The sequence below is a fragment of the Vespa velutina genome, chromosome 6 (assembly GCF_912470025.1).
Source record: "Vespa velutina chromosome 6, iVesVel2.1, whole genome shotgun sequence".
Classification (NCBI taxonomy): Eukaryota; Metazoa; Arthropoda; class Insecta; order Hymenoptera; family Vespidae; genus Vespa; species Vespa velutina.
In genome coordinates this window covers 859,218-874,614 of record NC_062193.1, presented here as the reverse complement: position 1 = coordinate 874,614, position 15,397 = coordinate 859,218, and the positions used below count along the sequence as shown (strand labels likewise).

The 15,397-nt window shown below is 35.1% G+C and overlaps 1 protein-coding gene across 1 annotated transcript; it reads right to left on the bottom strand.

Moving 5' to 3' along the window:
- Positions 1-13,702: 13,702 nt before the first annotated feature.
- Positions 13,703-14,824, bottom strand: LOC124949754. The gene has a single exon (XM_047495411.1). The coding sequence runs from the start codon at positions 14,726-14,728 to the stop codon at positions 13,703-13,705; it is 1,026 nt and encodes a 341-aa protein (XP_047351367.1). The 5' UTR covers positions 14,729-14,824.
- Between the last annotated feature and the right edge of the window lie 573 nt (positions 14,825-15,397).

Below are 15,397 nucleotides of genomic sequence, written 5' to 3'. Positions count from 1 at the left end.
TGATTTCTCATTGTAGGTGGAGGAGGAACGGCACGAGTTATTGACTCGTTTAATCCTGGGTTACGCCCCGACCTACCTTAACTTTGAGTTACTATCCCCGACACAGTGAAGCGAGAAAGAGAAAGAGAGAGAGAGAGAGGGGAAAGGGAAGGAGAGAGGGAGGGAAGGAGATAGAGAGAGAGAGTCTTCGACCCACGATGTCTATTCGCGAAATCGTGATACTAGCTAACCGGAAACGTAAAATCGAGCGACTCTAGTATCCGAGTTACGCCTTCTCGTTTTCCTTTTTTTGATCTATCATCCTTTTCTTTCTTTCTCCCTTTCTTTTTTCTTTTTTTTTTTTTTCCTTTACTTCTCGTACATTCATTAAATAATTAATTAATTCATTCATTCATTCATTCACTTATATTTATTTACTTAGTATATTATATTATTCACTTGTTATTTATTTATTTATTTATTTATTTTTGTAACGTTCGACCTCTGTTCGACCTTCTTAATTCTTTCTCGATTAACTTCCTCATCAAACGAATCGTACAAATAAATTAATTCGTTATTCCTTGTTCTTTTCTTTCTTCTTTTCCTCTTTTTTCTTTCTTTCTTCCTTTCTTTCTTTCATTTTTTTTCTTTTTTTTTTTTTTACATGTCTATTTCTTCTTTAACTTTCAGATATATCGATCGATCGATCGATCGTAACAATCGTTCGATATAAATTTTTCTTTACTTTCTCCCTTTTTTGTTTTCTTATTTTTTTTACATGTCTATTATTTCCCTCCCTCCTCCGCCCCACGTACATCTCTCTCTCTCTCTCAGGCATATCAATAGGATTAGGATCGATAGATCCTAACAAACGTTCGATAAAACTTACGTTTTTCTCCATTGATCCCGATATTGGTTTTCTTTTTTCGATATAAAAAATATCATTCGTATAGAACTTTTCTTTCTATTTCTTTTTGTCTTTATCATTGTGAAAAGATTTTTTTCTTCCATTTGTACGATCTTTTTTTTTTTTTTTTTTTTCCATTGTACGATATGACGTTTAACATATATAAACAACGTTTGAATATACGAATGTTATGTACAGGATTGCATAGCAGGTGCCGTTTAACGGCGTCCAACGTTTCGACCGTATTATAAATCGTTGTCTTCGTTAGTAAAATCAGCGCCGCGAGTCCACGCTTAAGTAAGCCGCTTCGTTGTAGAAGAAACGATGATGCTTAGTCGGGTTGCTTAACGAGAGACAGAACGGTATTGGCTGAGGGCGTCCCATGATACATATACAATCCGATATTTTCTCTCTCTTTCTCATCTCATTCACTTTGTTTATTCTTTTTTTTTTTTTCTTTTTTTTTTTTTCTTTTTATTTTTTTCCTCCCTCTTCTTCTTCTTTTCCTTTCTTTTCTTTTTCAATCGTTCAGAAGGAACAATTCTTAAAGGAGCCCCGTGCACTCTTTGTTCTCGTATTGAAAGTATCTCGATGTAAATACTATTCGTTGTAATTTTTCATTGATTTATGCATCCCAAACCATATCGCCATTGCTATGCAAAATCTTAATGAAACAATTATGGATCGTCGTCGTTCGGCTAATATACGGTACGTCGTGTTCTTGAAATATGTTTCGTGTACTTAACTCGCTCGACGAATTTGTAGAAAGCGAAAGAGTCTTTGTATGTGTATATATAGATATAGATATATATACATATATCTTTCTCCCTCTTTCTCTCTCTCTCTCTTTATTTTTTATTCTTTTTATTTCTTTTATTTTTTTTATTTTCTTTATTTTTTTTTTTTTTTTTTTTTTTTTAGATGCTTCGAAACAAAAGAACGTCTAAAGTTTCTACCGTTAATTGGCACTTCTTTCTTTCTCTCTTACTTTCTTTCTCCCGTTCGATTGTAAACCGGCAATAATTCAACGGTAGACCATGCAATTAAGCATGATAAGTCACGAGCGGTTACAATAGGTGAGAGGCGAGGGTCGACTGAGTCTCGCTAGGAAAGACGAATAATAATTTGCTTAGCCCGAGGATATCGGGATTGTAAAATCGTCCCTGAAAAAAAGACAATGACGGTCCTAGTTTAGAAAAAAAAAAAAAAAAAGAAAAAAAAAAAGAAAAAAGAAAAGACAGAGAGAGCGAGAGAGAGAAAGAGAGAGAGAGAGATAGAAAGAGAGAAAGGGTTGATATCGAGGTATGTTAGTCAATAAGAAATCGCTTTGAAGAATCTGCCACTGCTCTTGATCAACGTTTCGTGTAACTCTGCTCTGCATCTGCATCGATCGGCAGCCATTTTTGCGCATTCATCAGGCGGCTTAACTAGGCGTGTCCGTTTATGGCTTCAGGCTGTATTTGTAGGTTAAGATCTTCGATGAGTTTGGCGCCGTACTACTATTGAAGAACTATTCTCTGCTCTCTTTCTCTTTCTAACTTAACGTTAAGAATACGTCAAAGACGTTCGCGATAAGGCAGGTGTGCCTGCTGATGTTCGACTACCCTCGGGCCCTCTTTCTACCTCTTTCGATCGAGATCGGTACCCTTCGATTCGTCCTGCTTTCGCAGTTCCGCCCATATTTCGCTTCGCTACCTACCGTATTCCTTCAATTTCCTTCTTAGATAAGAATTATATTGTTGCTTATTCTTCCGGAAATGATTTTATTCCAAATGTTTTAGAATTCTAATCGCTAAAATTTTCTATATTTTCAAATTTATTAGATTCATAAGAATTCTTAATAAATCGTTAATAATTATTATTATATGATAATAATGAAATTATTAATGTAATTAGAAATATATACTAATACATATATTAATATAACGAGTATATATATATATATATATATATCATAGAAAATGTGATTATGATAGAAATAATATTACGATTTATAGTAATAGCATATGTTCTTTTGCCTAACATAATATTTTTCAACATGATCCTTTCGGAATAATATGATTTCACATTTATTTTAATCATCATGCACTATAAATACTTTCTTCGATCATTATATACGTATGTATATCAATTTTAGAAAGATTAAAAATATTATCGTCAAACATTTGAAATTATATACGTTTGGAAGATCATTTTGCGGAAGTATAGCGTCAACATATTTTTCTTTATTATTATTGATCCATCCTAAAATCGATATTCATGAGACACAAACTGATCTTATCTTTCGTAGTTTCGCTCACACGATCAAGAACCGATGTTTATGCGGAATCGCTTGTGATCTTACAAGCGATCGCCGTTTGACGACTTTATCCAGTTTTCTCGTAAACTCGCGAGGACGGTGCATTTGCTTGGTGAAGCAAAAGGATAGATATATCGGTAGATCGGCTATTTAATTATCGGCATGTGATCGAGACTCGCGAGAATCGCGATACGGATCGACGGTAAACCCCGACGTCGTCCAATCTGTTATTACGCTTCTAACGCTCTTTGACTATTTATAGGCTTGCCGATCGAGTCGATTCCGCGACGTGATAGGTGAAATCGTATTTCTTACCGAAGGACTTTATTTTTATTCATTCGACGACGACGTTTTGCTTATTTTATCGATCGGTTCGACATGATTTTCCTTTTGATGTTTTTAATTACATTAGCATTTATATATCGAAAGTTAAGTATAGATTCGATTAAATACGAATATCAATTTTAATCGTTTAAATTTCAATAAAATCAATCATTTCCTAAGATGTTAAAAAGAGAACACACGCACACAAAAATAGAAGAATGCGTTTATTCAGTTAATCATTATACGATCAAACAAAAAAAAAAAGAAAAAAAAAAAAAGAAGAAGAGAAAAGAAAAAATTGCACTTTTCAAATTCTTCATCTTTGGTTACAATATATCATCGCGTTATCGTCGAAGTAATTCGATCTATGCTTTTTTCTCCCTCCTCCCCCCGAACATTTCGTCGAGTCTTGTGGACACATCACGAGGTATTTGTATTTGCGCTTATCATCGCAAATAAAGAGATAAAATCGATGTATATACGCTTAAGAGTTACGTTCGAGGCGTGATTTCTCTAAGACACCGTGGCGGCCGTTTTGGTTTTGCTCGTTCGTTCGGACTAGTGTGGCGATTACGAACGAGCAAAAAGATCGTTCGTTCGTCCACGATCCATGAGGAAGAAGAAGAAAAAGAAGAAGAAGAAGAAGAAGAAGAAGAAGAAGTAGAAGAAGAAGAAGAAAAATAAGAAGAAAGAAACCGGAGCCATGCTGTTTCTCTAGCAATGTCTTCATCCTCGTTCCCTATCTTTATCTTTTTCCAAGTTTTTGGTAAAACTTTGAACATTGAACATCCTTTCGCAACAACGTTGTAATGGTTAATTAAGGTTAGAAGAAAGTTATCAACGAAATGAAATTAATAACATAAAAGTAAAGAGTTTCATTCTCTACTTATCACTAGGATCCTTCTTCTTCTTCTTCTTCTTCCACCCCTTTCTCCTTTTTATCTCTTCTCGATGGAAGAAACTTGAAGTAGGAGGGAGGCGAGGGGAGGGGGTGGGGTGGGGGGAGGAGGGACATCATGGCAACGGTTATGCAGTGACAGTGCGGAAATGTACGGTCAATGAATCGGAGGACGTGGATGACACACGAAGGAGAGAACGCAAGGCGTTCAACTCGTCAAATTATAGCAACCTTCTGTTAGAAAGAGAGGGAGAATGATTCTCAGAGTCCATCGAACCGTTAAATCGATCAATTCCACCTGGAATTTCGCTGACGAATTTCTCGACGAAATTCTTAGACTTCTTGGATCTTACTAAATGTATCAAGATGAAACGGAATCGGAGATATACCGTTTTGTTTGGTCCTTTTCAAATAGTCTCACTCAGAGCATTTATATACAGAGAAGGATGCCTCGCAAAGACCGAATTAAAAGGAGCAGTTTGAAGTTGGTCTTTATTAACCATTGCTTTCTATCCAGCTGTGCGAATACAGTCTTGGTAAATACATACATACATACATACGTATAGAGAAGATGGTCCATGGGTGATTATATGGGACGGTAATGAAGTTAATGCGTCTGTTGCTCGTACAATGGAGTAAAACGGCATTATCGCGATTACTACTATTACTGCAATTATGACGATTGCTCGTGGCATACGAAAGGTGTGAGAGAGAACGAGCTTACTAGAGTAGAGTGGAAATACCTCCGTATTCCACTTACTGAGATGACGTTTCTCAGAACATACGAGAGGTTATTTCGAGAACGATCGTATAGAGAAAGAGAGATAGATATAGTCGTCTTATCCTTCTAACGCTTAACTTTGCGTGTCCGGATGCGTGTAAACTCTTTGCGGGAGTAATGTGCCAGGTGGAGACTGCCAACGGATATAAGGAAGCAAAGATACAGGTGCGATCGTTCTGAATGGATCCCAAAACACATTGGCCAATAATAATTCGATTTGAGAATTGACCCTCGACGTTCCTGGATTTTTTCTCTTTTTTTTTTTTCTTTCTCAATACCGCTTTGATTTCGTCCTTCGCAATGACCTTGAACTTTGACCTAATTCTTATTTCAATCGGTATAGAAGATCGTACAATCTCGAAATCGATTTAACTCCACTTCGAGAATTTTTGTTTGTTTGTTTGTTTTTTTTTTTCTTTTTTCTTTTTTTTTTTTTTTTTTTTTTTTTTTTTAATTTAAGTATCAAAACACTTGATGAGATTCTCACTTTTTATATTGATAATAAATTTCCTTAATATCCATTATTTGATATCATTTAATGAGAAAAGTTTTTCTATCGTCGAATAAAAAATAATTCATTTGAAAAGCCAATCTTTGATTAATTATCGTACTCTAATATAAATCGTTGCAATATTGCGATTCAAAAATAGCAGCAAGGATCTTTTATACATTTTACAATGTTTATTTGAATTTATGTATTAAAGGGAATTATAAAAAGCAATTAATATTATTTCATCACATTTTTCAATTCTCTTGTTTCATGGAGTTAATCGATTTGGCAAGTGCGCGGCTCATATATTTATATATATATATATATATGTATATATGAATTGTATAGCTTTTTTTCTAATCAATATATTATATCGGTTATATACTATAAATAATATTTTATTAATAATATTTTATTATTTTATATATATATATATATATAAATGTGTATATATGAATCGTATAGCTTTTCGAATCAATATATTATATCAATTATATACTATTAATAATATAAATATTATTAGGTGGACCGGAAAGTAATGTCGTTTCTGCGCATGTCGATATTTGATTGTTAAAAATTGTTAAAAATTGTAAAAAATGTATTCGTTTGAATTTAATTTAAGAAAGTTACATTACTTTTCGGTCCCCCTAATATAATACTATATACTATTAATAATATTTAACTGTTTTGATCTGTCATAAGATTTATTTGAGAACAATCGACATTTCAATATGTTTATAAATGAAACAAGCTTCTGAACAAGAAGTTGACTTTGAAGAAGTTCAATTCATAATTCTATATTTGATTATGTGAATTGCCAAGGTCTCGGTTGAAGGTAAAGTTAACACAAGCTTTGTGAATCCATAGTCGAAAGGTTCGATAGGAAGATGTAGGCGCCGCGTGCTCGTCGACCCTGACCGTTCCCACTGGCGGCATATCGAGGTTTGTAAGTTATGCGCCCGTACCTACTCCAGGCACGTAAGGTAAGTCCCGAGTACAGGCGGAAAAGATAGGGAGAGTGAGTGCGTTGCCTGGTATCAATTTGTCTGCCTGGTAGCAGGTTCGGTCGAACAGACGAAGGTCGCTTTGTACGAGCCGCTATCCGCCGTTCTATCAAACCCCAACAACATCCGCCGCGATCGATTTATTCTCTCAACGGACCGCGTAAGATACCAATTACCTCTGGCACATAGACTTGAGCCAGCTCACGTGCGAGCCAATGGAAATCGAAAATTAAACGCTGCCCTTCTCTTCGTTGCCATCTTTGACTCTTTCTTCCTCTGTCTGTTCCTTTTTTTTTTTTTTTTCTTTTTCTATCTAATGTTGAATTAAACTTACTTCAGTTCAAGTTTTATCTAAAGAAACAACAACAACAACAACAACAACAACAACAACAAGAAAAAAGAAAAACAAGAAAGGAAGTAAGGATAAGTATGTTAGCTCAAAAGGATTTAACAAAGAGAATTAGATTTTCTTTAATGGATAATGAAATTGGGTTAGTGTCTATAGTATGAGTCACCGTATTTAACACGAGTTCTTTAATATTATATTAACTTGGATAATATGTAATGTAAGAAATTTTCATACATTTCATATCTAAATATATAATAATGATTTACAGATAATATAATACAATGATATGATGATATTGGATTGGCCAATAATCCATTTTGATAATTGTCAGTACAATATTTTAATATTTTATTTAGATATAAAATATTGAACATTGCGATATTATTCGCTGATCAACTTAATATCGTTCATTTAAAGAGAGAGAGAGAGAGAGAGAGAAAAGAAAGTCGAATCTATGCGACACAAATGTGACAAGTTTTAACGTAACCAGGTTATCTATAAATAATAAATTTATGTAACGATTGATCTCGTTCGATAATTCGTTACAATTGAAAATAATGAGTTTCATCTTTTTCTTTTTATTTTATTTTATTATTTTTTTTTTTTAAATTTTATTTCTTATTCCATGATCGTCCGTTATACGTATCCTTCTGCTCTCTCCGATTACTTTTCACGCGCGTTAACGGATTCACGTTATTATCGCGTCATAATCATGGACGCCGAGACAAGGATACTGGATGGTAGGATCATCGAAGACTCCGCTAGCCGCCATTGTTAACGCGTTAACCGGCTTATCGTCGAAACGCATGGTTAATAATACAGTATGTTCTTCGACTACAGCTTTCACGTTTCAATGCTTGCTCGTTTCTATGGTCCAACTGATCATATCTTCGACTTTAACTTTTATTACATACAATGTGTACGTGTATATACATATATATATATATATATATATACATGTATATATGCACATATATACATATGAACAAATGAATAATGTATTATTAATTTTAATTATTTGATATAATATTTTTAAGTCATTATATAGTATTCAAAAAGTACGAGATCAAACTTATATTACGTGTTACTGTGATCGAATAGACGATAAACATTCGTATTTATTTATATTTAAAAATGTTTTATTAAAAAGTTATATGCTTTTACTAAACTCTCTTTCTCTCTCTCTCTCTCTCTCTCTTTTTTTCTCTCCTTTCTTGATCTCTTATTTATGGGGTCACGTGAAAGATTCGGTCTTTTTTTTTTTTTTTTTTTTTTTAAATACGATAGAAACAGAAGATGAATTTTACGAATGTATTCAAAATTAGCACTAACTATTATTTTCAATATCGTTGGAATATTAGAAAGAGTTAGGCAATCGGTGATTCTACGAATGAAAGTCACCATTTTTTCAAAAGGGAAAGATTTTCAAACATTTCTTATAACAGTCACAATAAATCATAAATATCTTTCAAAGTATATATATCCTTTCGATAAATCATTTTCGGAATTAATTTTATATGAACTTCTTTTTTCTTCTTTTTATTTTTTTTCTTTTCATTTATTTGATCTTAGTAACACGTAAGATGAGTTTGATCGCTTTTGAATATTCTATATGCTCTTTTTTATTACCAAAAGAAATTTATTAAGTAGATAATTGCTAATCGTCCCCTTTGATTTTGTATTCTCCGACGGAAGATATGTATAGAAATAAAAAAAAAAAAAAAAAAAAAAGGAAAAAGAAAAGAAGAAAACAAAGGAAAAAAAAAAATATATATATATATATATAAGAAATAAAAATAAAAGGAAAGGAAGAGAAGAAAGAAAGAAAAAAATATTGCAAGAGATAAGAGAAAGAGAGATATCTACTTTTAGCCGTCCTAGAAAAGGTTAACCGATGCGCAATTTACGTGGTAGTTATATAGAAGAATTCGTAGAAGAAGACGATGGCCCGAAGGAATAGTTTAACTTCTCTCTCGCTCTCTGTCTGTCTCTCTCTTTCTCTCTCTTTCTCTCTGTCTGTTCGTAGCGAGGAGTCCAATTCGGTCCAGCACGAGATGCATCACTATGCATTCGTCCATAGAATGGGTTCCGTCGATCTCCTGATCGACGACGATCTATTTCGATCGAAAGTTTCGTAGATCGTCAACTATCGAATCAATGGATCGATTTCGTGATAGTTCCCTTACCTTCGAAAATATTATACATAACTATACTATATAATATATTTGATGTGTTTTATTTTTTTTTTCTTTCCTTCCTTTTTCTTTTTTATCTCTCTCTCTCTCTCTCTCTCTCTCTCTCTCTCTCTCTCTCTCTCTTTCTTTCTCCGTCGATGATCCACTTCGAACGCAACACGAAATCTGCATAATTCTCCTCCTTGCTGCACGCGATTCTACGAAAGGAAGAGGAAGGAGAAAAAAGTGGTAAGGGGGCGAGGTAGGGGGGGAGGAGTTAAGGGTGCACGCACAATCATCCTTGGTAATTCAGTATTTAGCTTTTTGTCCTTTTTCTTTCTCTCTCTCCCTCTCTATCACTCTCTCTCTCTCTCTCTCTCTCTATCACTCTTTCTTTCTCTCTCTCTCTCTTTCTCTCTCTCTCTCATTTATTCGCATTGCACTTCCTTAAATACATTTGGTCTTGATCGAGGAACATTTATTGGTGGGAATTTGTTTCATCGTTTTAATAATAATAACAATAATAATAATAATAATAATAATAATAATAATAATAATAATAATAATAATAATAATAATAATAATAATAACTATTATTATGGAGAAGAGAAAATGAAAAGAAGGCGGGATGGGGAGATCGATTAAATAAGAAAAAAATTTTCGTGTGGAGTACGATCGTAGAAAAGGTAGAAAAAAAAATAATAATAATGGTAATAATAATAATAATAATTATAATAATAATAATAATAATAATAATAATAATAATAATAATAATAATAATAACAGAGAAAATTATTTGCTATTCTTAAATTATCTTATACACCCTCATACAGGGTGAGTCACGTATGTCTCTTACGTTACATTAAATCCACATAGGGACATACACATATATGTATATATACATATATATATATATATATGTATATATTTATATGTATATATATATATATATACATTTTTAACATATTTTAGTGATATAAAATCAATTTTTGGTGGCATTTTGTCCTTTTTTTTTTCCTTCTTATTAATATTGAAATATCGAATATTAAAATATAGTAGTACGTAATTCACCCTACATATATATATATATATATATATATATATATTTCATATACATACATATATATATATACTATTTACAAATAGATTGAATCAAGTTGGCTAACGTCAGGTATCGAAAGAAGCGCTTTTGAATCGACTTTAGAAGCTTTCCCCCCCTAAGTACAAAGTATAGTCCTCGCCCGAAGGAAAAACGGTGCTATCGCTGATGTACTATACCGGAGTGATTCGTCGCGCGTATTACTCTCTGTCTTCCGTAATGGCGTGCGCGCGAGTCGAAGAAGAAGAGGCCGTTGCCTCTGTTTCGCGCGCGATTTCGTCGAGCCCCGTCGAAGAGAAATTGTGCGAATAGCCGGGATACGTGAGCGAAGAATATATATACGCCGTTGATGGCACGACGCGCCACAGTAAATGAAGACGTTCGCGTCGACCGATTAGCTGCGTTCGTGCTACGCATCCTGCGTTTTATTCCTTCGTTGTAAAAGAAAGCAAGAGAGAGAGAGAGAGAGAGAGAGAGAGAGAGAGAGAGAGAGAAAATGGGATGTTAGAATCGTATGCTCTGGACCACTATTAATGTAACGTTTATTTCTTTTCTCTTTCTATCTTTTCCGGTTTTCAGTCTATTTTGTTCTCTCTCTCTCTCTCTCTCTTTCTTTCTTTCTTTTTTGTTAATTTTATTATTACTCCATCATCCTTCTGTTGTTTTTTTCCTCCGTCTGTCTTTTTCTTTCTCTATCTGTTCATTTCTCTCTTTTTTCCCCTGTTCTATCTATCTATCTATCTATCTATCTATCTATCTATCTATCTATCTTTTATAACGTTGATACTTCTCAAATAAACTCATTGGATAATCAGCCGTTCTCCTTTTTCCGTTAACAGTTTTCTCCGAAGAAACGATCGACGATAATAGAAAAGACGACGTTAGAAACTCCTATCCTATCTCCCTTAATTGCGGAAGCCAGAAGGTGATGCGAAATAAATTTGCCTTTACGTAGCGGACAAAGACGTTGATACGAATTTTTCTCGCTTTTCTCGAGACGAAATTAATGAATGCCGTCATTGAGTTCGTAGATCGTCTCTCTCTCTCTTTCTCTCTCTCTTTATCCCTCTCATCTTTTGTCTCTCTGTCACCTTAGCTCGAAGATTTATTTAATCCTCACTCGTGTAGAATAGAATCGTCGAGTATAGCTCGTTTCGAGTGAAGAGTCGAGTCATCAGTCGAGAGCCTTAATTAAACCGTAATTAACAGGCCAAAGAAGTTATTTTTTTTGGAAAAAAGGATAAAAAGAAAGAAGCAGAAAGAAAGAAAGAAATAGAAAGAGAGAGAGAGAGAGAGAGAGAGAGAGAGAGAAAAAGCGAGATATTCGGACAGGAACTTTAGAGAGAAAGAGAGAAATAGAATTGTCGATAAAGTACTTGACGATTATCATCGTACAACCCTTCGCAGTTTCTTCTTATATTATATTTTCGCTCGACTTCGTGACTACGACTCGTCGTCGTTTGAACGAAGAGGAGCTTTCTCACAGCTCGCGAAGAAAAAGCTTGGAAGAAGGTCTTCTCTTTATCTCTCTCTTTCTTTCTATCTATCTCTCTCTTTCTCACTCATTCGTTCACTCTCTTTCTCTCGTCCAGCCACTACTACCATCTATCATTCTGTCAGCTAGGAGATTTCAATTTGCTCTCTTTTTGCACCATTACCGGGCCCCGGCGGCCCGCGCAAAATTGTATTTAATTGTGATTGACTGCTAAGTGGAGGTGGCCCGTCGCTGCCATTTGTCCCGCGATTTTTGCATATCCCTAATTGCAAGAGGGAGCCATACTCTTCTCGTTCTTAGAATCGCCTTGTGAATCGAGCTTTATTCACTCGTACGAGAAGAAATCACGACCTTGCTCCTGATGCTTATATCATCTCTTTGATAAAATTCGATGAACTTCCTTCGGAAATCTCGAGAGAATTCATTTCATGATTCGTATGATGATTTCGTTAGATCTCAGGGATGAAATTAATTTTGTTTCAATGAAAAAAAGAAAAAGAAAAAAAGAAACAAAAACAAATGATATCGTATTTTCAATATAATTTATAATAAGTATTACGAGATTGATTTCACGAGGAAAGAAAAGAAAAAAGAAAGAAGAAAAGAAATATAAATGAAAATAAAAAATAAAAAAAAAGAGAACTGCAGCCATACGCTTTAAGAATTTAGAAAGTAAACAATCTCTGACCAAAGCAAATTATAAAAAGGAATCGAACGATTCGCCAAGTCATTGATGACTTAGACGTTAAAAACCATGCGATATCACCTGGTTTCTTACTTATAAGAGCCAATTTCATTCTCTTTAATTACATTATTACTCGCGTTTCTATTTTTTCTTTTCCTTTTTCTTTTCCTGTTTTCGTTTTTCTTTCCCTTCTTTTCTTTTTTTTTTTTTATTTTTCTTTCCTTTTCTTTTTTTTTTTTTCTTTTTTTTGTTATTCCCCTTACAATATCCCACGAAGTTTCATTCGAATCGATGATATTCCGGTTTGCGAAATTTCCTCGTTAGAGAAAGTCGTCATCGTCTATATCGGCAAAGTTTCAGATTTAATAATTTAAAAAGTGATTCCAATCGGACATATTTATGTGCTTATATACCTACAGAGAGAGAGAGAGAGAGAGAGAGAGAGAGAGAGAGAGAGAGAGAGAGAAGGAGAGAGAGATAAACAAAAACTCGCTTACGCACGTGATATTTCGAGACGATCCACCAGCGAGATTTATTTTACAATTGAGAGTAACTCAAAATGATCCATCAAAAAAGATTCTATTATATCTCTCAAAAGGAAAATATCGAATTATCGAGGAATCACATTTTATACATTTTTCCTTATCTGTTAGCGAGTATTCGTACTCGACGTATGATACTTTCTGCATCTTTCTCTCTTATTCTCTTTGCTACCGATATTATCTACTAGAGAGAGAGAGAAAGAGAGAGAAAGAGAGAGAGAGAAAAGAAAGAAAGAGAGAGAGAGAGAGAGAGAGAGAGAGAAAAGAGATCGCGCAGGAAAAAGTCACGTGGAATCTCGTGGCAATGTGGCACGAGGGAGAAACATTAGCGATGAAATATCGCGCGGCACGAAACTGCTGTAATTATTGCTCTTGATTAAACTCACCGGCTGTACAAGGAATTCGAATCGATATTCCCTCTCTCTCTCTCTCTCTCTCTCTCTCTCTTGTTTATATATATATATTTATATATATATATATATCCGTTTACACATATACATATGTATATCTATTTATATACACAGGAATCGATTAGGCATATCGCGTTTACTTTATCGTTTATAAAATCGCGAAATGACAAATGTTAGAAGTCTGAACGAAAGAAACCAAAAAAAAACAAAAAAAAAAAAACAAAAGAAAACAGAACAAAAAGGAAGAAAGAAAGAAATATTCGAGTTCATTCTCTTTGCAAAAGTTCATAGAGCGCAGCTATGTAAGTCTGTGCCATTTGTAATGTTTCAAACTTGCTGAGTTTCCTATCGTTACCTAAACTAGGAACGACGTCACGTAACCTATCAAAGGCATCGTTTAAACTATTCATTCTCCTTCTCTCTCTGGCGTTAGCTGCCAATCTTCTTCTCCTAAGCACTTCGACACCCGGTGCAGTACCATTCTTCATCTTTTGCACGGATTCCTTGTCCTTATGTTCGGTATAATCCGTATTACGAAAAGATTCGTTCCTTTGATGATGATACCTAATCTGATCGTTTTCGATTGTTGTCTGATTGCTCGTAGCACAACCGTCCTTTCTCTGCATGGTACAGGTACTACCAAAGTAAAGGACCTCTGGCCTTTGACCGTAAGGACCAACGTCTGGTCCACTGTCGTTACTTCCGGAGTGAGTAAGACCGTTACTTTTTGCAATAGCATAGGCCTTTGCAACAAAAAAAGTATCCTGCTTTTGCGAGAACTCGCACCTGTCGTTCCCAAAGACAACGCTCGTGGGATGATGTTCCATTTTTGGCGCGTAACCGGATTCCTGTTTGCTCGGGAACGTTTCGTTGTTAAATGTCGTTGTACTGTTCAAAGGAGCCTGATAGATTTCTTCGAGACGTTGATGATGATCGTTCGTTCTGAATACGATCTTCGTACGTTCCTTTGGATTTCCTATCATAGTTTGCGTTTGATGATCGTTTCTATAACCTTCCTTGTAATAACCTTCATAAAATTCAGCGAAATTAAAGGTTGCCGTAGTGGTAACGTGAAAAGCACCATTCAAAGCACCGATCTCTTGATATTCCTGATGATTGTGACTGTCCAACGAGCTAACGCTACCACAACTACTGCCTCGTGATCTTGGTGGCTGAGGATAAACCTCTTGATGAGGCCAAGAGACTCGCGGATTCGATTCAGGACTACTCGCTGATCCATAACCCTCGGAGTCCATTAAATCGTATTGCTGAAAGTTCGCGTAGGCTGTCATCCTACCCCCACAGGATCCTATTTGTGTTATCTTTCTACGTGATACGAAGGAAAAATTGTATTTCACATTTGAATCATATCGTAAACGTAATGACGTCTGCCCTTTCAATCTCTGAATTGATTTGTTTTCTTTATTTTTCTTTACTTTTTTTTGATTTGCTTATCGGTCAATCGTATGTCATGTTATCCTTTTTAAACTTTAATACTTTTCGCGATCGATAAGATAAGTTTCACGATTTTCTCGTGTCCCGTATAGGATGCTTCACGTACGGAAGCGTTGCGTAAACTGGCTTTACCTGGCGATCTCGTGGCCTGGACCATGCCGGCTGCTTTTCTTGGGACTTAATGGAAGGGAGGGAGAGAGCGTGCTTCTGGGACCCACGTGGAAGGGGATCCCTGAGGAGTGGAAGGGATCCACGGGGAAGTGGGCATCTCTTTGTAGAAGCCGCAAGACCGGACACGCCTCTCTTCTCTTTCTTCTTCGTTCTTCTTCGCTGGGGGCTCTCTCGTGGAGTCAAATTCGATCGATGCAAGAAAAAAGGAAAGAAACAAGAAATGCGAGAATAAAGAAGCCGATCGCGTGGCACGTTTCTCTCTCTCTCTCTCTCTCTCTCTCTTTGGCTTCTTTTATTTTTTTCTTCTTTCTTTTTTTTCCCTATGGGAACTCATC